The sequence below is a fragment of the Columba livia genome, chromosome 10 (assembly GCF_036013475.1).
Source record: "Columba livia isolate bColLiv1 breed racing homer chromosome 10, bColLiv1.pat.W.v2, whole genome shotgun sequence".
NCBI classification, from domain to species: domain Eukaryota; kingdom Metazoa; phylum Chordata; class Aves; order Columbiformes; family Columbidae; genus Columba; species Columba livia.
This window is the reverse complement of record NC_088611.1, coordinates 20,051,404-20,077,176: the sequence shown is the minus strand read 5'-3', so window position 1 is coordinate 20,077,176 and position 25,773 is coordinate 20,051,404. Positions and strand designations below refer to the sequence as shown.

The following is a 25,773-nucleotide window of genomic DNA, read 5'->3' as shown; positions in this document are numbered from 1 at the left end:
GCAGGGGAACTGAGTGTTTGTGCAGCTGCCTCTGCTCTCGGTGAGTCTTTGATTCTTCTTGTTCGTATTTAGGTCTCAATGGCCGCGCTGTGCAGACGCCCCTCTCCACCCGCCTGGGGGTCTGTGGGCCTTCTGGGCTCATCTTTGGAGGCTTCACCAGCTCTTTGCCAGCTACAGAAAGGGCTTTTTGGTGCCTCGTCCTCTTCAGAGGAGGCGAAACAGCTCAGTTAAAAACCATCTGAAAGAGAAGATCACTAAAAGCAGAGAGAATGAGGCTGTCAAATGATGGAAAGGAAATTGCTTACAAATATTTTCTGTTTTCTTTCTCATCCCTTTTACCGTCCCTTCTCCTTTGTCCTTCTTGGCTTTTTTATCTGAAGATAAACATCGTATTTATTTTGTGTGAGCTGTGTGGAGAATTTCAATCCATTTGGAATGGCAAAACAGATACAAAACAATAGTGGTGTTCTTTTCTCTGGAATAACTGATGCCTCACAGGGAGAAGTGGAGCCTGGGTGACAGTGGTATTGGAAAGGCAGGCCAAGGAATCTGCCTTAATCCATTTTATTTTTCTTGTTATCAGTGTTCATTTTTATATTTTACTTTCCTTTTTGAGTAGCAATCAATATTTCTTGGTAGAAATAGCCTAATAGCTTCTTTTGGCTGACTGTAAAATAAATACACTGTTGCTTTATAATGTCTGTTCAAGTATTGCTAATAAAGGGGGGGGGACATCACATTATCCTTGTAAAACCACTTTTGAGCTGTGGAGCTGAAGTTTTTCCAGGTATTCATTAACAGAGGTTTCTGGCTCACTGGATGATAAGTGAATACTGTCCCCATTTAAAAAGTGAAGCCCTAATGCTTAAGGTTATTTTCTGTAATAGCTTTTGTTACTTTTTGGTTGTCCGGGTATGGTGTATTTCTTCAGGTGTGCTGATTACCCATAACTGGAGCTTGAGGTTTGGAATAATGAGCTCCTGAGCATCTCCACATCCAGCGGGCGCTTCGGAAGGTCCAGATTTGTCTGTGTCATTAACCAGGTACGGTGACCTGTAAATCCCCAGCGGTCTTTGGGCTGTAATCATTAAACCGGCCTCTCCCACAGGATAAAATGGGAAGCGAAGCCGCAAGCGAAGGGGAGAGAACCCGGACTGAAAATACAAATATCTTCAGAAAATGCTCTGGGAGTAGTGATAATAATAAAGAAAAAGTACAGTGGCAAAATAAACTGCTGCTGATCTAATTTTTCTTCCTCTCCCGAGTTTGCCTCTAGTATGGCAGTTTTTCTCCCTTCAATAAATAAATGCAAAGATGAGAATTGCTGCCAAAAACTGTCACATTTCTGGAACTTTCAGCCCCTGATTATTCACATTAAGCTTCCCCCCCCCCCAGCAGAACAGTATTCTGAACGTGTACACCCACCATTCTGTCAGATCTGTGCAGCCTGCGTCTGGTTCATCTTCTGTGTCTTTGATGTGCTCCGTAACGCAGGCAAAGAGGGGTCTGATAGTCTCTCTAAAAAAGCCTGACAGTTTGTGTGACAATCTGTCCGTGAATCCACGGGCTCCTTGTCAACCAAATGAGCCTTTGAATACGGAAGGTTTTTGGGAACGGTGCTCGCAGCGCTGCATATGCGCCGGGGGGAGAGGACAACAGGCTGCCTCGGAACCCGGGAGATGTGTCTGCCTTTCCCTTCATCATCCCAGGGACATCTCATCATTGCTTGTTGGCTGGTTCTCAGCCCCGCACATGTCGGGGTTATTTAGCAAAGCTTGATTTACTGCGAACTGCACGTGGAGAATAATTTGCAGTCGGGGGTAGAGGAAGAACCCTGGGAGGGGGTGGAACTTGCAGGCTTGGGTGTACTTGTGTTTTTTGGTGTGTTTGTTTGTTGTAGTGACACTTCCCTGCAGTTCTCTTTACCCATGCAAGTGCATGGATGTGATGCATTTTCTTCCAGCTCTCTTGCCCATCCGGCTGCTCCCTCCTGTTCTGGATTCCTCCGGGAATCCAGTGAGTTCCATTCTTAGCTACCTGTTCTGGAAAAGGATGAGGTCACGAGTATGACTTAGGATTTAGAGTTGAGACAGGCACTGTGAAGTGGGCTGGTTTTCTGCAGTTTATAAATGGGCCTTTGGGATATTCTCAGCAGACAAAGCAGTTTTAGCTGCAGCGCGGCCGTCCGAGGGGGTGGCAGTTCTGTCGAAGGCTCTGTCAAATATCAGCTTTGCCATGATGGCATCAAACCTTAGATACAACGTTCTTCCCTTCCTAAAATAAGCTCCTGTGATGGGCCTGACAAGAGAACGTACTTAGGATCTTTTTTTAGTGTATGACAAGTACTTGATGACTGCTAATCATTTTTTCTTCTTTTCCCCTCTGAAGTGCTGGTCAGCCTCCTCGTGAAACTCTCAGCTACCTACCTTGGCACCTTCCGTATTCCAGCAATTCCCTCTTCCCCTCTGGTCCCCTTCCCTTAGCACCGATTCTCTGCACGCCCCTCACTCTCTCAGATGATGCTGGTTGTTCCACATAGGGTCCTGTGACCTTGGTGTCCATCCCGGTTGTGTGACAGGTCGGTGACAGTACCCAGGTATCGCTGTGGGACGAGTTGTGCAGCTGCAGGGATCACAGAATGTCCTCAGTTGGAAGGGACCACAATGATCATTGAGTCCAACTCCTGTGCCTGCTCAGGACACCCCACAGGTCACACCGTGTGTCTGAGGACGTTGTCCAAATGCTTCTTGAACACTGTCAGGCTTGGGGCCGTGACACCTCCCTGTGGAGCCTGTTCAGTGTCCAGCACCTCTGGGTGAAGAACCTTTTCCTCATGCCCAACTGACCCTCCCCAGCACATCTTCTGCCGTTCCCCCGGGATTCAGCAGCACCGCTGCCCCCTCGGTGTCACGGGCACAACGTGACGGTGCAGGTCAGCAGATTTGGGCTCCTCTGAAGCAGATGCTGAAAACCCTTGATGTTTAATCAATGCCTGGGAAGCCTGTTTACCTGCACTTGTCAGGTATAATTGATTTGGGCATTTACCGTGAATTCCTCGCCTAAGACTTCTCACTCCTATATTAAACTTCCAGCCAAGAAGAAAGCGCAGCGATACTCACCCACAGCAGTTTTATTGTTAATCTGGGCCTTTCATGTCGCTGTCCTTGTCAGAAAGCCTGGGTTGCCCGCTGGCATTTTGTGGCCTTTCTCCTTGAAGATGTTTTTACTTTCCAGAGTTTGTGTTTAAAGAATTACAGATGCTTTATTTGCAGCCTTTCAGAACAACGTGCTTTAAAGCAACCTCATAAAAACACAGTGTTTAATTATTTTTTCTTCTTCCCCTTTTAATCACCTCTGTAGAAATAACGTCTTTGCTGGCTGTCTTTCTGACTTGAAGATAATCTGAGGCTTTTCTGCATGTTTCCAGTGAGGCGCTTGCAGCTCTTTGGAGAAGTTCTCGATAGCATCTTTCTATGGGGTCCCTGTTTCAATCGGGCTTTTCCCAAGGTACCAGAGAGCCAGTCTGACCCTGGCCTGTGATCTCTGAGTCTGTAAAGCTCTTTTCACCCCGTTGGCGCATCTGATGCGGGACCTGGTTCTGGGAAGTCCTGAGGTGTGTAGCTTTGTTTGATTCACCGTGTGCTTTAGGAGCTGGAGCTTAATCTTTTTGTTATCTGCAAGATAAACCCACCTGTGGTCCTTCCCACCAGTTCTCCCTCCCTAAAGTTTTGTGAAGACTGGTATTTTGTGGGATTTTATCTTTGAGAATCTGTCTAGGTATGCTACAGAGTTAATATTTTGCTTTCAACTCAGGGTAATATTGCAGTTGTGAGAAGATCTGTTCAAACAGGAATGTACTTCTGCCTGTGACTAGCTGAACTTTCCTGTGTTGTTACTGTGGACGTTGCCTTTTTTCTGTCTTCTCTGAATCTTAATCCAAAATTTATGATCTCACGGCCTATTGCCAAAGGAAAGAATAGAATGACACAAATTCAATGCTCTCATTTCATTATTGGTCTCAGCGGGAGGAGTGGATGAACCCACACATGAACAGCAAACAAGAGAGCTGTGTTTAGAAGTTGGCTTTGGGTAAAAAACATCTTTTCTCCGTATCAGCAAGCTGTTTGTAGTTGTTTGCATCTTTCCTCTATTATCTTTTGAGGAAAAACATTTAAATTTGCATAAAAGCAGTTTAACCCTTGGCTTCTGTGCTCTCGTGATGTGCTTTATATGCATATTTCTGTTGCTTGTTAATTGGCTGCTATGTGTATGTGCACTTGTGCTTGATAGGAAGGAGAAAATGTGACTGATCTCTTTTATGCTGGCTGATACAAACAGGCTGAGCAGGAGCTCAAGCAGAGAGCTCAGGAGGCGAAGAGAATGTGTCCTGAAATACCCAAACTCCCTGGTTTGGACCCAAGTTGATAGCAGTGATTGATTGTGTAGGCTGATTTTTGACAGATCCAAAGGGTCATTCCAGTGAAGAGATGGGTTCAGCTCATCCGCCTCTGAAAGAGGGGAGATTCAGGCCAGACATGAATTGTTGTCCCTGAGGGTGGTGAGAGCCTGGCCCAGGTTGGCCAGAGAGGTGGTGGATGAACCATCCCTGGAGACATCCCAGGCCAGGCTGGACGGGGCTCTGAGCAACCTGAGCTGGTAAAGATGTCCCTGCTCGTGGCAGGGGGGGCACTGGGAAGGTCCCTTCAACCCAAACTGTTCTGTGATTCTGTGATTCTGTACCTGCGAGAAAGGTGCAGGTAGATGGGGTAATTTTTCAAATATTCATTTGCATTAGACTTCTGAGCGATGAGGATGAACAAGTGGATTTCTGGTGCGTGTGAACTGGTCCCGGTGAGGTGTGGAGAGCCTGGGGTACCGCGGTTCCCTCGGGCAGTGCAGCGGTTCCCGAAGCCTGAAGTTGTTCTGCAGCTTCCTGGTGGCAGCAGCTGTGCCTGTGGCACCTATATGTTCCTTGTCCCCAAACGCCTGTGCGCAGGTGACAGTCCTGCTGCTTTATTGAGATAGTGTGAGGTTTTATTTCTGAAAGGAGGGATTTGAACGTCTCCCAGTTGATGTTTGGCACATGAGGAGTAACCTCTGCTTTCCTTTGCCCTTTCTCTCTCACATTCACGGTTTCCCAGTTCTGGGGCACACCACGTGTCTCCCCACCACACTCTGCCTTGGTTTTGCTGGGAACCGTGAGCACGGAATCACAGGATGGGGTTGAAGGGACCTCTGCAGATCATCCACTCCAACCCAGCTGCTAACACGGGGTCACCAGAGCAGATCACACAGGGTCACGTCCAGGTGGGTTTGAATGTCTCCAGAGAAGGAGACTCCACACCCGCTCTGGGCAGCCTGGGCCAGGCTCTGGCACCTCAAAGGAAAGAAGTTTCTCCTCATATTCAAATGGAACCTCCTGTGTTTCAGTCTGTGCCCGTTGCCCCTCATCCTGTCACTGGGCACCACTGAACAGAGTCTGGTCCATCCTCTAGCACCCATCCTGGAGATACTAATAAAAATTGATGAGATCCCCTCTAGTTTCTCTCCTCCAGATGAACAGCCCCAGCTCTCTCAGCCTCTCAGGAGACGGATCGAAGGAGGTGTCTGTCAGGTGCCAGGCGGGTTGTACCGTCTAATCCCCGGTTGTTGTCTGCAGCGTTAGGCAAGGTCTCCGCTGGCTGCCCCGTTTCATCAGAGGTATCACCGCCGTTCATCGAGGCTGGCAGCGCTTCAGCAGCTCTTAATCCTCTTTGTATCTTTAAGCACTGTGACCACTGACAAGCTTCTGTACTCCGAGGTGTCAAAATAGCTCAAGATAGCTGTGCTGATGGTGGCTGCTTTTGATTTTTCTTAATCCAAACACTTTCTGATCTACTGGCCCACTCTGAACCTGATGGAGAAATCCGTATCCCAGTGTCAGGTTTTTGCTGCTGCTGCATGTTCACACAAAATTTTGCTTGAAATCTGATTAATTTCTAGTTCTTCATGCTCTTGTTGCTCAGTTTTACGTGTTACTGCAAGTAGCGCGTGTTTCCCTGAAGTTGTAAGGAATGCGGTTTAATGTCAATGTGAGAATGAGCTGGCAGGGTTTTCTCTTTATGCTTCAGTTACTTTCCCTCCTGAAATAACCCTGAGAACTCGGTTTTCTGCTATATTGTTTTCCGGCTTTCATTGTGGAAAGGGTCTGGGCGGCGGAGCGAGGTGTAGGAGTGAGTGCTGGAGTTTCTCTGCTTGTTTGCAGCCGAGGAGGAACGTGAATTAAAATTCTTCCAGATTTAGCTTGGAGTTTTAAAACTGGTTCCCTTTGGAAAGGGAATTTCTAGTGCAAAGGTGTTTTGGGCAGAGTGGGGAGCAAGGGTATAGCGGCAAATCTGTTGTTGAAAAGCAGCAGGGTGAAGGAAAATGGTTCTGTTGGTCTTTAGGCTCTGGTTATGTATTTTTATAACTTCTCAGTGTTTCCATTATTTGCTACGAACCATCATTTAATAGCAGGGGAAAATCTTTCAAGCTAACATTTCTTTGTTGAGTTTGTTTGTCCTCTCTGGAGAGCTCTCTCCCCGGATGACAAAGCTCTCGTGTTCTGAACCTGGCTCCCCTAAGGCTCAGCTTTATTGAGAGAAGTGAAACATTTTAGGTGGTTCATTCATTCTTTCTGTGTCTCTTGTTATTTGAGCCCTTATGGTGTCCTTTGGTCATGTTTTTAAACTTATTTCTGCAACTAAGACTGCCAGGAGCTTTATTTAATAATAGTCGAGGCCTCGCTCAACTTTTTCTTTGCGAGCTGCCGTTTTATCTCAAGCATCACATATTGGGAGAGTAAATTAAAAGCCGCACTGATGTCTTGTAATTTTGTGTTCAAGGCTCTCACTCTTATTGCGCAACTGAATATTGTTTTATGAAGCTAAAGGACTTCACTGAGACCAGGGGCAGCTCAGAATTTGTTTCAAGTGCAAATTGCCACAGCTCGATCCTGCTGAAGAGACTTTTTGTGTGGGCAGCTCTGCTGAAACCGCATAGGTGGTTCCTGGCTTGATTCCTTGTTTGCAACCTTATTATAAAGCCCTAGATTTTTGTAGGTCATTGGAACGTTATCCCTGCCGCAGGGTGGTAGGTAAAATACTGTAAATGAAGGGCATCTTGCATCTGAAGTCGTATAGATGAGGATACTTGGAAGATTATTCTCTGGAAGTAGAAGCCTGAAATCACAGAACCTGCTGTGGCTGCACCCACATGTCTGCTCGTTGAGCCCGGGTTTAGGACAAAAGTGAACGCGACTTTCCCAAGCTACGAACAGGCCTAGAGACCAAGAAAAACCTGTTTAACAAGTCTGCTTGTTGAATGAACTCCGGTTTAAATGGTAAAACTCCGTTTTTCTTGCTTGGGGGAGCATTTAAAGACACTGATTGACAACACTGGAAATAGTGCTTCATGGAGTTCTAGGCGTTTTGGGGAGGACAGGGGGAGGAGGCAGAGAGGTCTGATCCAAAGGGAAGAGGCCCAGTTGCATCACATGCAAAGACGTTTTCTGCTCATTTTTAAAACTCAGCGTCTTTCATGTGCAGGTCGAAGGTCTCCTGTGCCCCCCGCGATCTGCACATCGTGCCGGGGGCCTTGTGGTTTCTTCAAGCCCGCGTCTCCCCTCGTTCCCGTGCAGAGATTCCTGCCTCTCTCTTCAGGTTCCCACTTGCCTGCCTTTCAGCAGCTTTAGGATCCAGAGCCATTTCGTACCGTTTCTTTCCCAGCTCTTTTTGTCCATGTTTGTAGTTGACGTTTTTGCAGATGGGGGCCGACCATAGTACTGGGCAATTGAACTCTGATAAACCGGGCCAGGTTGTGCCACAACCGCTTGGATCGCCAGTGCGACCAGCAAATGGATCTGTTGGCTATTTTTCCTTTCTTTAGGTGGGTTAAACTCCAACCTCGTGCTGGGTCTCACGTACAACATATTTATTCCTGTTTTCCTCTCCTGCTGCTGTTTCGCTGCAGAGTGCTGCAGGCTAATAGTATCTGACGGGGCTACTTCCTATTGCCTGAAAAATGCTTAATTTTACTACCTCACTTGCTCTCTTTCCCACTTTCTCTCATTTTGATCTCTTAAATCCAGTCCCTTTGAGAAATCAGACTATGAAACATGAAAATTGCTTGGGTAGTAATTGGAGAAACGGTGAGACTTATGAAGCCCATGGAGATAACGCTTACGTCTACTTATGCACGTTATTTAATTTTTAATGGCAAATTTAATTAATGAAGCACAGGTCTTGTGGTTTCATGTGTGAATAAGTAACAGCAGGGAGCTGGAAGTCAGGAGGTCTGTTTACAGGACAGAGAAAAAGGCTCCATTAAAAACTGAACTTTTCATTATAGTAAGGAGTGAAATGGGTTTAATAGCTTAGAAGTTCGACCATTATGTAACGAGTAAGAAAATGAAAACATTCATGACAATTTGCTGGCAAAACGCATTTTGAAGTGGTTACTCATCTGTGATTTCTCACTTTAAGTTTGTCTCTTAGGTCAAAGTTTGGAAAAGCAAAGTCTGTTCTGTGGTTTTTTATTTCAGTATGTGACATAAATTCAGGCACCAGAGATAAAACGCTTAAATATAGCACCTTGAAGCCTGGGCTCTGAGAAACTTGTATAAACCTTCCAATTAGCTCAGCTTCACACAACTCGAGTGATCCGGGCAGCTGTTATCCCTCGCTTGCAGATGGAAAACGGCGACTCGCACAAGTGGCAGAACCGCTAATAGAACTTGAGTTATATCCGTCCTTTCCTTTTTCCAACCACCGAACAATATGTGGCGTCTCATCGTGGGCAGGACCACAGCTGCATTCACGGGAAAATAAATGATGAGGGCAAGAATAGCATTCTATATAAAATGACCACATTTGCGGGGAGACGAGATAGCGGCCGGAACTGGCCCTAAATGAATAGCTGTCCTCGCTCGCGGTACCGTTTTGTCACTTTTTTGATTGATTATTACATATTTTCTTCGCGTGCCTTTTCAGACGAAGATGAGCTTGGAGCGAGGCGATTGCAGCTGTTTCGGTGTAAAGTCCAGAGGTTTTGCCCGAAGCGGCTTTATCAGCAGTTTAGCCACACGGAGCCGCTGGGGGTGCGTGGCCCTTCGGTGCTTTGGGGGGGCTGGTAAGCACAGCCGAGAGGAGGAATTTATCCTCCACCTTCAGCAGCTGAGCGGTTGCGAACTAAAACTCTGTGCAAGCTCAGGAGAGTTTAATGCAAACCTCTTAAGCCCTGCAGCAAGATCCAGCCCCAGTTTGGCGGTGCCTTAACTGGTACCCGATCTGCCTCCCTGCCTTGTTGAAAGGGAAACAGGCTGCGTAATTTTCTTCTAAAGGATAACTCACACAAGTGGACGCGCTGAAATGGATTTTGCAGCGCTAGCAGCCAATTTTGGTGCTTGTGCATCAGGAACTTAGAAGGTCCTTCACAGCAATTAATTAGAAAAAAAAGAGAGCAGAACACAAAATAAGTCGGTGCTTGAGACACCTTGTTTTTGTGGTTACGTGGAATAATCAGAGCTGAGGGTTGGTTGTTAGTGACCTTTTCCCCTTCGTTCCCTTCACAAAGGTGAACGTGGAATGGAGGATGTTTTGTGGCCTTGACGCATTGTGCTGAAAAGAAAAAAACAACTTTCAAGCGTTTTTTGTGTTCTTTGAACTGAATATGCCGTTTGTTGTTGGAAATCTTTATTAATTATAGAATATAACTTTCTGACAGGATAAGATCTGAGATGCCTTTAATTTTTAGACTTGAGCATTGCGTTCTTTGTTTCCGAATGCATTATGTTCTGTGTTTCAGAATGCAGAGATCTACAAGCTGACATCCCAGCAGTACCAGGACGCGGCCACCAAGGCGGAGCAGTGGATAAAGTGAGGACCCATTTTTGTTCCTTTTGGTGTTTCCAGTTACGTTTCATAATTCTGCGTGTAGCCTCTGGATATCCCCATAAACGGAGTGTGATGTTACCTCCTGTCACGTATTTAGGGGGCTGAGCAGTTGCAAGGGAATATCCACTGTACCAAGCTTGACAGAATTGAGTATCAAGTTGTTAGATCTTCCAAGGGAGAATGAGAGAGAAGACATGGACTTGGAAAATTCACATTAAATGGGAAAATTTACTAAGGTTTTCCAAATGGCAACGGAACATGTTGAATCTGTTCAACCTTTGACCCAATGTATTTAACCTGTGCGTGTGAGTAGGGAGAATGGTACCACTTCCCAAATTTTCATTGTCCAGGTAAACAGCCTAAATCTTAGCCCTGTACATTTCAATCCAAATGGTTGTAATTATCATGAATGTCTTCTTAGAAGAGGTGCAGTGATTTTTCTGACATTTTTATTGCCCTTGGTGCAGACCTTTACCATTGTCTTTTTACCACGGGCATATTTAGTGTCTAAATTCCATTTGTATTTGCTGGTGGTGTTATATAGCTTATTGTTCCACATGCACTAACAGCTGTCAGAGAAAAAATATTTTCTATAATTCTTTAATATTAATGAGTCCAAAGCAATTACACTGTCAAGAGCAGCACTCGGATCTCAGTTGGGTAAACAGTTGGCCAACATGCAGTAAACTGGAGTAGCAACATATGTAGTCCAGTTGGGTCCAGTCCAGACTGTACGATACTTAATTGCATAAATAGATAATATAGTAGTGATGGAATATGGTAATGGGTTGTGCAATATATTGTGCTGTCTTTATTTAAAATTATGTTTGACTGCCAAAGCATCACATAACCTGTTGTAATTTCACATTTTTGTTTGGACAGTCAAGCACTAAGTTGCTAAAAAAGCCAAAACAAGGCAGCTAACACATTGCGTGCATTTTCATGCGGTTTTCCATAGTAGAATTCTAAATTTTGTTTTTAAATATCATTTAAAATATTCATAGGACATATAGTTCTGACAGTCTTTGATCAGTTCAGTCTTCAATTTGCTTTGCAGATGTGTGATCAGTTTTTGGGAACGCGTGTGACAATAATTTATCCTTGTGACTTTGTAAAGAGATTGGGACCTTGGGTGATGTAAAGAGGACCTTGGGTGATGTTCTTTACTTGCTGTTACAGACTGTAGCTTATTTTTTTATAGTAGTCTGAAGTTTGCTTCCTGAGGTTTCAGTTTCATTTGGTCTCTTCTGTTCCTTGTGGAGTCAAATGAGGTAATGCAGGGAACTCAGGAACGTGGCCATTTCTCATAAAGGTTAGTGGCCGAGACTGACACAAATGCTAATGACTTCTTTCTTTCAAGAAAATGTATTTATGGTCTCTCAGGGGTTTCTTCTGCTTTTCTTTGGGCCTTTATCACGTGCCTGTCCCCGGCCTTATCACACAATGTCCTTCTGTTTGAAGGCCGTATGAACTTGAGCCATCAGGAAGGCGCACATTCCATAAGCTGTGCAGCCAGAAGAGACACCTGCCCCAATGTGAATTTTATCTGAAAAGATAACGTGACTGGGGGCGTCTTGAGAAGGGACAGGGTTTGGCATTGGTGAAACTGGGGAGGAAGATGAACATCATACTTTCTTTACAGTAGAAATTGCCAGGAATAGCCAGGGTTGCACTGAGCTGCAAGTTGAAGTGCATGATCCGGGATTGGTAACACCCTTTGATAATTGTTCGTGAGGGAAGAATCATTGCATTGCCCCGTCAGCCTGAAGTGTGCACCTCATACAGCAGTACGCCGTGATCCTTCCCAGGACGGTTTTATGGTGTACAACGTGCCATCCAAACACTGTCCGAGAACGCACGTGCCTCAAGTGAATGTCATGACAAGGCTGGGACAGGGTCAGGGGAATTTCCATCATACGTTGGCGTTCAGACTTAATTGGCAGGACTTGAAGTCCGCATGTCATGAGGTCCTCTTGTTAGGTGTCGTACATTTGAGTCTTTCTACAGCCTGTTTGTGGTAATAATTTACAAGATCCTCTGACTTCAGTGGAAAGAACAGTTTGCTCATCTTGTTTTGCGCTTTTGTATTAGACACACAAATGCAGTCAGTGCTAAGGTAAGACTGATTGATGCAGATCTGGTAGCTTGCTTGGCAGGAATCAACTGACACTCCATCAAAATCACATGAACTGGAATATCGCCCAAGTATGAATGAAGCGCAGCTCTGCCTGTTTGCAGTGCTGAGCTACGACAGCTCCTGTAAGGAGAGGGAACCAGCAGCGGGGCTTTCTCCATCTGCAGAGCAGAGTGCATCTCCTGCCCAAATGTCTCCTCCCTGGCTGCTGTCATCCCTGTTTCACTGAAGTCTTTGACCTACCCCTGGCACTTGTGCCTTGCAAGACCAAGTGATCCAATCTTTGTTGTGTTCTGCTGTTGTACATCATCAGAGCCGATGGAGGGAGAGGGGAATAGAGCTGAGGCTGTTTCCACAGTGAGTAGCCTGTTTTTTGGATAAGAAACATGTGAAACACAACCCTAGTGTCTTCTTGAAATGTATTGACTTTTGTAATTCTGTTATCAGCATCTACAGCTTTGCTCAAGTGGTCAAGTGTTCCACAGACTATTTCCTCTCCTTAGCGACTACCAGGTGTTGCAGGGTTGAGGAACATTGTACAAGCTTTCCACCAGTGACACTTCACAGCACACCTGCGAGTGGGCAGATAAACCTTCCTATCTCCCTTTTTATGGAAACCGAAGTGAAGTACTTAGTCCTGAACTTCATATTAAATCACCGACAGAGTCATGAGCCCTTGGTTTCTACTTCAAGGTAGGACGCGTGGCCTCACTTGTGCAATGGGCTTTGTTCCTCATCTTTTCACCGGAACCCAGCCTGATCCTGTCTCCACATTCCTCCTACCACAGCATCTCCTCCTCCTTTGTTCTGGCTCTGCCCAACCTGGTTCTTTCTCCCAGAAGCAGATCCTAGCAACAAGAAACCGCGGAGCGCAGCTTTCAGCACCTTGAGCAACTTGCCCTTGTTGCTTACATGCTGTGGTGAATTGGACAGTTGCCACGGACATATTGTCTCCGTGATGTTATTATAATCGGTGCATTATTATTTTCCTCTTTTGTTAACCAACAGAAGTCTGGAGACCTAGAACTTTTCCCCCCCGTCTTCTTTCCTTGTTTAGCAAACTGTGCACATCAGTAACCACCCACAAAGGAAGCCGCGTGTAAATAAAAAGCCAGTGCTCCCTGCCCTTCCCTTCGTTCCACATCCTTTTCTCAGTGTTCATAGAGCCATGACTCAGACTGGGTTTAGAGAAGACAACTTGCTAATCCCCTCCCCACTACGGAGAATAAAATGGCATTTCATTCCAAGCTCTATTAATGCGCTCGCTCCAGGGATAAAGCAGAGCTCCCAAAAGGCAATGGCCACGGGGTTTTTTTCTGTTGCGTTGTCTTTGTCTTCTTTTGAGTGTTACATTTAGATTAGCTTCTGAGGATTAAATGTTATTACAGTCTCTGAATCTGTTAAGGGGAAGGAAAAAAACATCTGTAAAGAGGTTATGGCTTAGTGCAGGCACTCTAGATTTATCCTCAAAATGCTGGTTTTTCTCAAAAATTTGATTTATTTTCTTTTGTGAAGGTTGTCTTATCACACTTTTATTTTATTTTTGTAGTTGTTAAATTTGGATGCGGGAATTGGCGGGGGGAGGGTGTGACTCTCAAAAGGTAAAGCCGCAGGAGTGGGGCGAGGGGATTAGGAAGCTGTTAGAAGATAAAATTGTTGTGAAGCCGCGTTTCCCTCCGAGATCTCCTTATACTTTGCAGAACTGGCTCTGAAGCCGCTTACCGATGGCCGTGTTGCATGTTGTGCTCTGAGGACCCCAAGAAACACATAAAGAACATCAGTATATTATCCCAAGAGAGATCAGCCTTGAAGCCAAGGCAGCTTTCCAGTGGAGAAGCTGCCGGAGAGATTTACTCCCTATGGGATTAAGAGTCCTGTTTAATGGTCCTAAGATCTTTAAACTGAATGGACATGAGTATTTAAGGTGATTACGTTGGAGCAACTGGCGACTAGTGAGTATCGTCTTGGGCTGAACGTGGAGTAGGGAACCACATGGCCTCGGTGGGGCTGGGAGGAGAAAGTCCATGGATGGACAGTTTGCTGGGAACTGGCTTGATTTTGGTGCTCGTGGAAATGAAGGTTTTCTTGAATTGCACAAAATTTAATGAGGCTGATGGCCTCTCAATTAAAATGGCAATGCTAACCAGAATCTGGAGGAAATGCCTTTTCTTTTTTTCTCCCCTTTCTTGTTTGTGTAGTTCTTGAAGGTTTCTAAGATAGTTATGTGGTGATATTTGAGTTTATTAATCTTGAAATCTACTACAAGGCCTCGGATATTTCAATGGGGGACTGTACCCATGAGTCAAGCTCAGAAATGCTTATTATGTGGACAGTCGTGAAGCGCGAGGAGAAGAAGGGTAAAGACATCATAATTTTCAAACAAAATTGCTCTGGGATTTCTCCTGTCATTAGATTAGACAAATGATTAATTCAGTGCTGAAATTAAGAGCCTCTGCAATAGGGATTTCAGAGTTTTCAGGACTAAAAGACTGATTAGTGCTGGGAGCTCATCCCCAGCCTTATTTCAACATAGTATTTTGAGCCCTGCGATGGTGATGCCTTCACAAAAAATGCTTTGGCTCCATCGCAGTCCTGTTCTTCCCTCGGTGCTCGGTTTGTGTTAGTTAGAACTTCTGTCTGCACCGGCTCTGTTTCACGTAATCTTTAAATAAAGAGACGAGTTATTAGTCAAAGCTTTGCTGTTTCTCACATTTATAAAGTTGCTCTCGGTCGGAAATTGGAATCTTGGCTATAAGGCACAAGTTTCCCAGTTATTTCAGAAGAGGGTAAAAGAGTAGATGGGTCAATTTTGACTTCGTTGTTTTACGTGATGTGAATTTTACTGTCGGAAAAACTTTCTGATCGTTTTCAGTTCTGCTTCACGAAGATTTTGACTCATTTACATTAGCATAACGTTATCTTTACGAATTCTGGAAGGCCCCTTGTTAAGCAACTGTTTGTGCCAGTGCATTGATTTCTAAGCAAGGGATGTTCCCTTACTACTGTAGGAATGTGTTATGTGGTAATAGAAGTCAAATATACATGTAACGGATTTGTGTAAATGTTCCAGTTGGGCCAGGTTATTCTTTTTTGAACTGAATTTTAAATCTTGAAAATTTATTAGATGGAATGCTTCATCCGAGCTGTTGAGTCTCCTTTCTGAAGTTCAGTTCTTGGGAATTACGAAGATGCTGGTTCTAAATAACACTTTCCTTTTGTCCAGTTAGTAAAACGATGTTTAATCTAGAGATCATAGTATTGTCTTTCCTCTCATGCGTGATGAGGGACCACTAATAAATCAGCCCAATGACCTGAGATCGCAGTTGTGTTAATGCTGAAAAACTGGTGTAAAATATTAATAGATCTTTTCAGAATTGCAGGAGCATTTCTTCAAAGGTACGTTGGTAGAACTTGGGAATTTATAAAACAGGACCTGAATAGCAAAGTCTGGAATAGCAAAGGAAGAGGTGCCAAAGACTCCATGTAGTCTATTAGGGATGTTTCTATTGCTATTGATTTTTACATGGAAAGCACTTGTATTCTGTAGTAATGTTGCCATTATAAACCCCTTAGATCAGGGTTTGTTGGCAGGCCCAATCCAGATTGTTTTCAAAAGCATGGCTATTTGTGCAGCTGTTAAAACAAACCTCAGAAATACTTTGTACGTGAAATATTTCAGTGCAGATCTTTTTATCACGGAGAATGCAGTGAAAATGGAAGCAGATCTCTGCCCTCAGATTGGGAATTACATATTCCACTGCGTACCATGGTGGGAAAAAGGTTTCTCCAGGTTTCATAGTATTTTATTGTGTATTTAGATGTAATCACAGGTCCACATCAAGGTCCAGAAACACTTCTGCCTTTGGTTGCCCCCTCCCCTTGGCTTGAGTTGGGAAAGGTATCATAAATATTAATTAATGACGCAGCTCAGCTTATTCCCACTGTGGTTTTCTGCCTCTTCTTCCACCGTGTGTTGTATAGTGTGCTGGTGGTAGCGGCCTGGGGTCGATTTGTAGAGGATTGAGGTTAAAGTTGTCTGGGGAAGCTTTCCAAAAAGAGTGGGGAATTAAAGATGTCAGAAGCAATAATGCCTGAGAAACCACTTGTTACCACTGAATTAATGACTTGTTTGCTAATTAGCAGCCTAAGGCAAAGTTGAAGTAACATTCCTAACAATCTGGTCATTAATTCAGTAGCAACTGATTTCAAGGGCAATGTTGCTGTTTTGAGCAGTAATTGTGTTCCTGATTGTGGATTATACGCGCTGTGCAAAATATCTGTACTTACTGTTGAGCCGGAGTCTCCTCCTGGACTGATGGAGCGATGACAAGAGAGACCAAGGGCAGGTACCAGCAGGGGAAATTTGAGGAGAGAAATAGCTTGTCCTGTAGGTCAGACCTTCTGTATCTCCACCTTCTGAAGAGCTAAGGACCATGGCAGGACGGCTGTGGACACCTTCCATCGTGGTGGCCTGTCTGCACAGAGGATGGTGGTGATGTTTGGCTGATGAGACATCAAGGTCCTTTCCTCCCTTACAAAGTTAAAGAAAAACCATCTCTGCCATCAGACGGAGCTTTAATAACTTATTATTTATAAAATAGTTTTCTAGGCTATGGACTCCCATAGCTTTTGGAGTCTCAAGGTCAGGTGGTGCTTGGCCAGGTACTGTGAGAGGACCTTGCTGGGGTTGGTTCTTCCTTCCTATCCTGATCTTTTCCTTGTTAGTCCTGGAAATATCTCTTGCCTGCCTGCCTGGGACATACACACACCACACTGAACACAATCGTAAGTAATATGGCCCAAAAAAGTGGCATTTGGAAGATGGGAACACTTACATGTTCAGGGATGACTATTATTATAGACATGGGTCTCCTTAACTCACCCAAGACTTTTCATGTGCTCTTCTCCAAACTTAAAACCATGTTATCTAAACTGTTTTCTATAAGGGTTTTTTTTCAGTTCTTGGAAGACTTCTTGAATTATAATAGTCATTTAAAAACAACAAAAAAAATAAATCTCAGCCTTTCCCAAAACCAGACTTTCAAGGCTTTGTGAGTGTTGTTTGAAAGCACCATTATCGACGTTCTCAAGGGGGTGAGTAGCTGCTTAATGGGGATGTTGCTGAGTCAGTTCTCAGCAAATTGCACAACGTGGTAAAGGGGGCACCGAGGTTTGGAAGATTAGAGCAAGTGCGCGTTATTTTTTTAATAGGGTGAATGTTTAGATCCCACTTGAACTTTAACGCTGGCAGCTTCATTCTCCTCTCAAAATTTGTTTCTGCATCTTTAGCAGGATGTGCCGCTTTGTCAGTGCAGAATATACTGATGGGCTCATATTTTTGTCCGTCGCTGATAGCCCTTTGTGGAGTCTGGTGTGAACTGTAGGGACCTCGTATAGTGCTGATTGGCACTTTAGAAAAGTTACTGCTGTTCAAATGAGCGGTCAGGGTTTTCTTTTGAAAAGAACGTTTCGTTTGCAGCCTGACATCGTTACGAGATCATCTCACGTGGGAAAAATCTGCTGAATCTGTCTGTTCCTCATGTCTTGCGGTTGTGTGAAATCAGCACATCGCATCTTCAGGTGCTTGCTTTAGAAGACTTTTTGGGAAGAGGTTTAATAGCCCAACAGTGGGGGCTTGGGGTGCCCCAGCCGGCAGTTCCCCACTGAACCCCCAGACATTACAGCGCTGCCACAACCCCCATTTTCTTAGGGCCAGTGCCGCACACATTCCCTTCCTGACCTGAGATCTTAACCAGTTTTTAGACGCTGCTTTTTATCAGGAGAAAGAAAATCCCGATTCGGACCGCTTGTTGGGCTTTGTGTTGTTTTCAGATTGGGTTATTGCTTGCTATATTGCTTTTCTGCCTTGTGGGAGCTGAGCCAGCTTCCTTTCTGATTCACAGAACTCCTTCCAGCAACAAGATTCTGACTCATTCCTGCTTGGCTTCCAGAGACCGTTTTGCTGCTAACTTTAGGCTCTTCATCTTTGCTAGTCAACTTTTAGTAGCTTGGCATCTTTGGAAGAAATGGTGCATGGCTTTGTGGGCAGGAGATCCAGTTCTGCTCACTCCTGTGTCTCTTGGCAAGCGAAGGAAGAGGCAGTAGTTTTCCTTTCATCTTCCAAACTGGCACTTTCTCATAACTCTGTATTCTACCATCATAATCAGTAAAGAATTTACATCCAAATATACATTGGAATTATCCACTTGTGGGAAAAAGTCTCTCATTATTCCAAACCGCTTGCCATCTGCCATGCAGAATGCTAATAGCCATGATTAGTTATTGCGTTTGCAGGTTCAGTAGGGTAGGGATCATTTAATTTTGTATGGGTTTGGACAGTTTTTTGCATATTGCTCCCCTCCTCCTGCCCCAAAGACCCACAGCCCATGACCAAAACCCCAGTGCCTGCAGCTTATGGGGTGCCGAGTTAAATTTAGTTGAAACTGCACTTGGCAAAGCCCAGCGAAGTCTAAATTAGAGTCTTTGAGGATGACCCATTGGTCAAATGGGAAATGACCACTTTTGTGTGAAGATAAACCGTGTAGGAGGACGGGAGAGTTTGTCATGCAAAGTGGGAAATATGGAAGAGCTGGAACCAGCCCTGGGTTGGTCACACAATCTCTTTGCATCAATTGCATCAATTGCTGAAATGGAGACATTGTTGGAGTTCCAAAATTAGAGGTGGTGACAGAAAACTGCTAAAACAGAGATTGGGAAGTACTTGGGTGACAAATTTTGGAGGATCACAGAGTCACCCAGAAACTCATCGAGCTTTATAAATATGTATTTATTAGGCACTTCCAAGATAGGGAAAAAGAGAATTGGGCGACCCGTTGTTGAAATGCAGCCGTGCAGGGGGTGCTGCAGACAGACAGCGTGACAAGACATACGGGAGTGATTTAGAAAGACAGGAATAAAACCGCTTCAGCTGAAGTTTGCAGGTAGTGCCCCTGTTCTCATTAAAACTGTCACGAGGTTGAACCTTTTCTTTTAGTTCAGTTCATCCCCTCTTACTCCATACAAAATGTTACTTCTACAAGCCTTGTATTCCATTCAGATTGCTGGCAAAGCAGCGTTTTGAATACATGAGGCTGACCAGAAATATTTCCTTCACGATTACATTAGTTTGTCCTCACGAGACATCCAGTTTGTTTACACTGTAGCTTAAACATTGCAGAATTTTTAGTAGACTTTTGGATAATCTATTAAGCTTCTTCCACCTAATTTTCTTGCCAAGCAGCCGCAACGTGACTTTTCCCTCTTTCATTCAAGCCATGTTATCAAGCTGACGTGCAGGATCGGGGAACCCCGTTGGTTGTAGTGAGGCCATAGCGTTTGCTTTGTAATCGCGCAGCGTCCTGCAACCTGTGCTGAGTTTGTTCTGTGCCGAGGAGTTTGTTAAATGTGAACGAAATGCTTCAATTGTGTTTAATTTTCTGCTGTAAATGTCAAGGATGCAATAATGAGAGAAGATGGAACCTTTCTGTGTGTTGTGTATTGCATCTGTCTGGAGTTATTTTTCTGACACGTTAAAGAGAAGCCATCAGAGCCAACTGCTACCCAAGGGAAAATGCAGTTTTACAGGTCAGTTAACCACTTATCGGTTTTTAGATATGTACAGTGCAGCGTGGCAGCACTCCGCATTTATGTGACCAAAGCATCACTGCCATTAGTCTTAGACCCTGGCTATATAAACATGCTCACCAACTGTATGACACATCTTGGATTCCTCCCTGATGTGCAGGAGCTGCTGCTGCGTGCCCTGGGCTTTGCTGCCCCTGCGCCAGAGTGACAGCGGTGACTAGTGTTTGCTCAAGTTAGCTCAGGTGCCAACTTAGTCTTAGACTTGGTCTTAGTTAACTAACGCAGCAGAAAGCAGCTAATCTGATGGTTGGATTTTGCAGCCCACAGGAAATTCGAGGTTGCTGCCCCACTTTGGTCGCTGCTTGCAGCTGCGGACCGGAGCTGGCTGCTATGAAGTTGGCTCATACTCCATGTGTCTTTTTACTTTCTGAGCGGAGTTATCTAAATGTCTAGATTTAGATGCTATCAGTCTCTATCTCGAGGTTTTTTTTTCTCAGCCTGAGTGGTTTCCCAGAGTAAAAGGTAAAAAGATCTTGCTCTGAACTCCATCTGGAATTGCTGCTCTACACGACAGAGCCAAGCGATGGTGTGGAGCTCCTGCTTTTTCTCTAATCTAAAGAGCTGCCAAGACCTAAAGCATTTAAGTTGTGTCTCCTCTTGGCTGGTTGATTTTTCAGCTGGGTGGAAGGACTAGCAAATACATACACGTCTTCCACTTTTTTCTTGCTTTCCAATACTAAGCCCATAATAATTCTTCCAAAAAAGGAACCTGTCAGCAGCACCTAGCTGGTGATCACCGTGCTGTGTTTGAAACCTTCTGTCTGTGGGTCCGTATCCTGATGATACCGCCTTCATTGCTGCTTGCAGTAAGTCTCTGTGTTTGTCTTTGGAAGCTGTGTTGCTTCTTGATTAACTGATGGACATTTAGACCAACACTCTACCTACTACTGCAGAGCTTATGATGGAAGTTATTGAAGAACCTTATTTTAACCTCCCAGACACTCGGCACTTCTTCGTGGGCTTTATATCCATGTAGAAATGAATTTGCCAAGACAAATGAATGCAGTTATTGACTGGAGCAGCCGTTACCTGCCGCTATTGAACAGTTAGGAGAGGGTTAAGAAGAAAACCTCTTCTGAGCCCACTAGATTGGCCCTGACTAAGATGAATGTCTAATTCACTCCCAGCGTCCTTACTGCTGCCAGTAATAAAAAGCTTGCTTCACATATTCACCCCACTGCAGACGTTTCTCTTAAATTAAATATCAGGAGGACATATAATAGCACGATTCCACGCCAAGCCAATATTATCAGATTGATGTCAGCAGTGATAATAGAAGAAGGATAAGTTGATGAGATTTCATTTATTAAGTAAAGGGAATACGCAGCAATAGAGAGGATTTGGTAACTCTCGGTATGTCAAAACGCAGCAAGATCATGCTCGTTCTCTTACCTCAAGGGACAGCAGAGAGAAGGATGCTCTTTGTCTCATTTTAAGAAAGCCTCTCCCTTCTTTGACAGACAAAGACCTGGCTTAGATCCCTCCATGGGAGGGGCAGAGGAAGATCTGACGTTGTGCATTTTGACCAGCGGCGAGGCCAAGGTTTCTTTCCCCACTACGACAGGGGAGGCACCGCTAAGGAGTTTTATTTCTAGATTCAGCCTTTCCTTTTTCCCACCTGTCATCTTTTCTCCTTCCCACTTCCTTTAAACATGTGTTATTGGCTTAATCTTTCATATTCTGTAGGTCCTGCGTTTATTTCAGAGGTATCGCTAGAGCTCCTCTCCCATACTTGCCTGTCCGTGGGTATCATCCCAGCCCAACCTTTCCTGCCTTTTCCCTGCGTGCTCCCAGTAAACCTCTTACATCTGTTTTGATAATTGCAGTAGGAATCACACCACGTTCTATTTTAGACAGAGGCTAACTGACTGCCTTTACTGCTGGTAGTGTATTATGCTTAGAACTGTGACCCATTTTAGAAGTGAGGTCAAAGTATACTAGTCTTCTGCTCTTCATGTATTCCAGCCTCCACCCTGCTCCATTATGTTCCTTTCCCCTCGTAGTTTAAGAAGTAACAATAAAAACCCTCAAACAATGAGGTGTTTACCAACATCAGTGTAGTGGAGTGTCCAGAAGATGGGTTCTGAAGGTTGGTTAGTGCCATCACCCTTGAGCTGGGGCCAAAGGGAGGTGGTTGATCAAGGTCCAGCTCCTTTGGAAGTCAATGTGTCATTGCTCTCAATGGAGATGTTTGCAGTTACACGTTGCTGGTCTCCATCAAGGTTTTCATGTGTAATTCCTTTTCCTTTCAGATATATACGAGTAAAGCCAGACTGGAGGGTGCGACTGGTGTTACACGGCTGTATGTGAACTTGTCCCCTCGTTCCACAGATCACACTGGCTGGTGGGACACGGTGACAGTTGTGTCCCGAGCAGCACTACCTTCCCGTTCCAACGTGAAACCCCATTCCCAGTAGAATTTAACCGGTTCGGTTGAATTTCCAGTTCACTTGTGAATGCACTAATATACTGGCTTGTGCAATTTGCATTGATAATTACCCAACTTTGCGTTACGCTGTTTAGTTTCTCCAAACCTATTTTGAGAAGCTGGTGCAATTGCTGCATAGCCACAGTTTGATATTTAATTTTGAAGGAATAAAGGAGAATATTCTTGTTACAATTTGGGGTGCTTAGTACCCACTCAATCCTCCCCATCTTGTGGGAAGTCGCAGGTTTAAGTGCTGATTTAGGTCCTCGCTGGGCAACATGTGCCATTCGGTGCTGGTTGCTTCATTGCCTCTGGTAGCCTTTAGACATGAACAGAAAAAGATATAAAGGCACAATTCCTATAGCTCTGCATGCTGACAATGGCAACCTCAAGCCTTCTTCTAAATATTTTGGAGATGTTTGTACCGTATTGTTCATTTCAGATAAAAAGACGATGTTTTGCGGCCTGCTGTACCTTTTTGCTCTTCCAGCTCTCTGCCCGATGGTTACAAAATGCCCTTCGGTTTAACATGGCTGAGTTTAAAAAAAACTAATTTTAAAAGTCTTAACTTTTTCAATGAATTGAGGGATTTGGTGGTATTTCCTGACCTGGTATTGTTTGGTATCGTTTCCACGGTCTCATTGATTTGATTAGAGTGATATTAAAGTTAGTGACAAAGCAAAATGCCAACATTATGAGTTTCTGAAGCTCTCCCTGGGTTCTTTCCTATTCCAAAATTTGACGATTTTTTTAGAACGTGGATTTTTAGAGGCTTTAAAGGCGATTTGCTATAGAACATAGAAATTAGAAATGCGCACCAGCCTCTAGGGGCTGCACATGGGATAAGTTTCTCCTAAAAGCTGTAACATTAATGAAGAAGTGGAAAATGAAGTCTCTGTAGTATCTTTTGTCACTTCTGTTCCAAACCTCAGTGTTTTAGAGTGTGGCTGTTGTACTGTTACTGATAAGTCCCTAGTCCATGTATGTCGTAGGACTGAGCACTGAAGAGCTATCATTTCGAAATATTTTGAAGGAGCAACCAGGTTGCTGATATGGAAAGAATAGAAATGTTTTGTTCTTTTTCTTTGGTCCTTCCTGAGCGCCTTACAAAAATGAGCGTGGTTTGGAAACTCATACCTGAGCTCTCCGAAAGCTTTCAGAAGATCACAGAATCCCAGAATGTCAGGGGTTGGAAGTGCCCTGGAAAGCTCATCCAGTGCAATCCCCCCATGGAGCAGGAACACCCAGATGAGGTTACACAGGAAGGTGTCCAGGCGGGTTGGAATGTCTGCAGAGAAGGAGACTCCACAACCTCCCTGGGCAGCCTGGGCCAGGCTCTGCCACCCTCACCGGGAAAAAGTTTCTTCTCAAATTTAAGTGGAACCTCTTGTGTTCCAGTTTAAACCCATTACCCCTTGTCCTGTCACTGGTTGTCACCAGAACAGCCTGGCTCCATCCTCCTGACACTCCCCCTTTCCATATTTGTAAGCATTAATAAGGTCACCCCTCAGTCTCCTCTTGTCCAGCTCCAGAGCCCCAGCACCCTCAGCCTTTCCTCACACGGGAGATGCTCCACTCCCTTCAGCATCTTGGTGGCTGCGCTGGACTCTCTCCAGCAGTTCCCTGTCCTGCTGGAACTGAGGGGCCACAACTGGACACAATATTCCAGGTGTGGTCTCCCCAGGGCAGAGCAGAGGGGCAGGAGAACCTCTCTGACCTACTGACCACCCCCTTCTAACCCACCCCAGGTACCATTGGCTTCCTGGCCACAAGGGCCCAGTCAGTGCTGGCTCATGGTCACCCTGCTGTCCCCAGGACCCCCAGGTCCCTTTCCCCTACACTGCTCTCTAATAGGTCATTCCCCAACTTACACTGAACCTGGGATTGTTCCTGCCCAGATTCAAGACTCTACACTTGCCCTTGTTATATTTCATTACATGTTTCCCTGCCCAACTCTCCAGCCTGTCCAGGTCTCTGATGGCAGCACAGTGTCAGCCACTCCTCCCAGCTTGGTGTCACCAGCAAACTTGCTGATAGTGCACTCTATTCCCTCCTCCAAATCACTGAAGAATCTTGATCTAAGATCTCATATTTCTTAGAAATCTGTTCCACCTGAGAGAACGGGACAAGCCTGGGATCAGGTCGTGTTTTCTTGCCCGGTTGCTGAATGAGTGCCTGTTGTTATTTGGGAGTGAACATATCATAGCGTGGCATTAATTCCTGCCCGTAGCATCAAGTACTTTGGAAGGAAGAAGTGCGTTTGATATTTGGGCACAGATATCTCTAAGCAGATTAGGGCAGAAAATGCAAGGAATTAAATGGATTTATGGTTTAGAGGGCAGCATGTGAGGATTGCTACACCTAAGCATATGTTCTGTTGTTCTCTGGTATAACAAACCGTGGCAATTGTGCTGCAAATTCCTGCAATTTGTGTCTGCCTGTCTGTGCAGCTGACGACACTGTCGTTTCTGTGCTTGTGCCATTGTTGCCGGTATCGTTTTACAACGGCCTTCCCTTTATTGGTGCTGTTGCTGATGATGTGCCATATGTACACAGGCACATTAGAGTGTAAGAACATCATCTCTAATTGTTCTTGGGTAGCTGTCAATGCCACTTACGGGGTATGAGTACTAATCGCTGCAGAAATACAAAGAAAAAGATAACTGGTCTTGCTATTATTCTGGGTTTTTTTTCTAGTCACTGGGAGCGTTGCAGTGCTTCCGACCATGTTAGATTTTACTGAAGTGTTTAAACAGATGAGAATTCAATAGATCCAGGTGGCTTATTCAACAAGTCCATTTGGTTCCTTCTTGGGCTGTTTCAGACCCAGCCCGGCTTCCCGAGTTCTGCCAAAGATTTCCAGTGTGAGCCGGGACAACCCTTGAACCTCTTGGAATTGACTTGTTTTCTGCTGATTACAAAGGATTTGATGATGTTTTATCCAAGGGTAAAACAGCTTTGCAGACCAACCTAGAAAGAAAGCGTTCCTCCTTTCTGCTAACTACTCTGGATTTTTCAGCTGAAAGACACTGGGTGTTCGACACACTTTGGTGATTGCAGCTCCCACCAGTTTCTCTGTTTTTCAGGCCTAGGTGACTCCAGCACGGGATCAGTGTGTGTGCCACTGGTAACATGGTAGTAAGCGGCTGAAAATTCCTCTTCACGCATCTTTCTGTGCTTGTTTTCCCCGCAGGAGGAGGAACACCGATCCTGTCTGTGCCGGCCTGCAGTCTGAAATCCTCAAGTGCTACCAAGAAAACAAACGTGAAGTGCTCAAATGCTCCGAGCTGGCTAAGGAGTATCAGCGCTGCGTTAGTACAGCTCAGAAGGTAACAAAAGGTTCCCTGTTGTATTTGCTGGCTTGTTTTGCATGTTGTTTTCTTCTGGGAAGCGTTTCCGAGAGCTGTGGTGTCTGTTAGTCAAGTTATAATGTTTGCAGGAGACAGATTTTCTTTGGGATCTGTTTTCCCGCATTCAGACCACGTTTCCCAGGCTCACTCCTATCACTAGGCCCTGCTCTACCGACCTGCCTCCAAACAGCAGCACCAATGCTCCGAGGTTTCAAAGTCGGTCATGATAATTTTCCCAAGTTCTGCCTTCTCCGATGCTGTGTTTTGCAAACGGTAGGCAAATCTATTTTGCCAATGTCAGCAACA

At 44.9% G+C, this 25,773-nt stretch overlaps 1 protein-coding gene across 14 annotated transcripts in view; it reads left to right on the top strand.

Annotated features, from left to right (window-relative positions):
- The window catches only part of CHCHD6 (coiled-coil-helix-coiled-coil-helix domain containing 6), a 113,936-nt gene that overhangs the window by 52,248 nt on the left and 35,915 nt on the right, over positions 1 to 25,773 (top strand). For all 14 annotated transcript variants that reach the window (XM_065075663.1, XM_065075662.1, XM_065075669.1 and 11 more), the window contains 2 exons: positions 9,823 to 9,893; positions 25,311 to 25,446. In XM_065075663.1, coding sequence (XP_064931735.1) covers positions 9,823 to 9,893; positions 25,311 to 25,446 — 207 coding nt within the window. The remainder of the gene's footprint in view (positions 1 to 9,822; positions 9,894 to 25,310; positions 25,447 to 25,773) is intronic.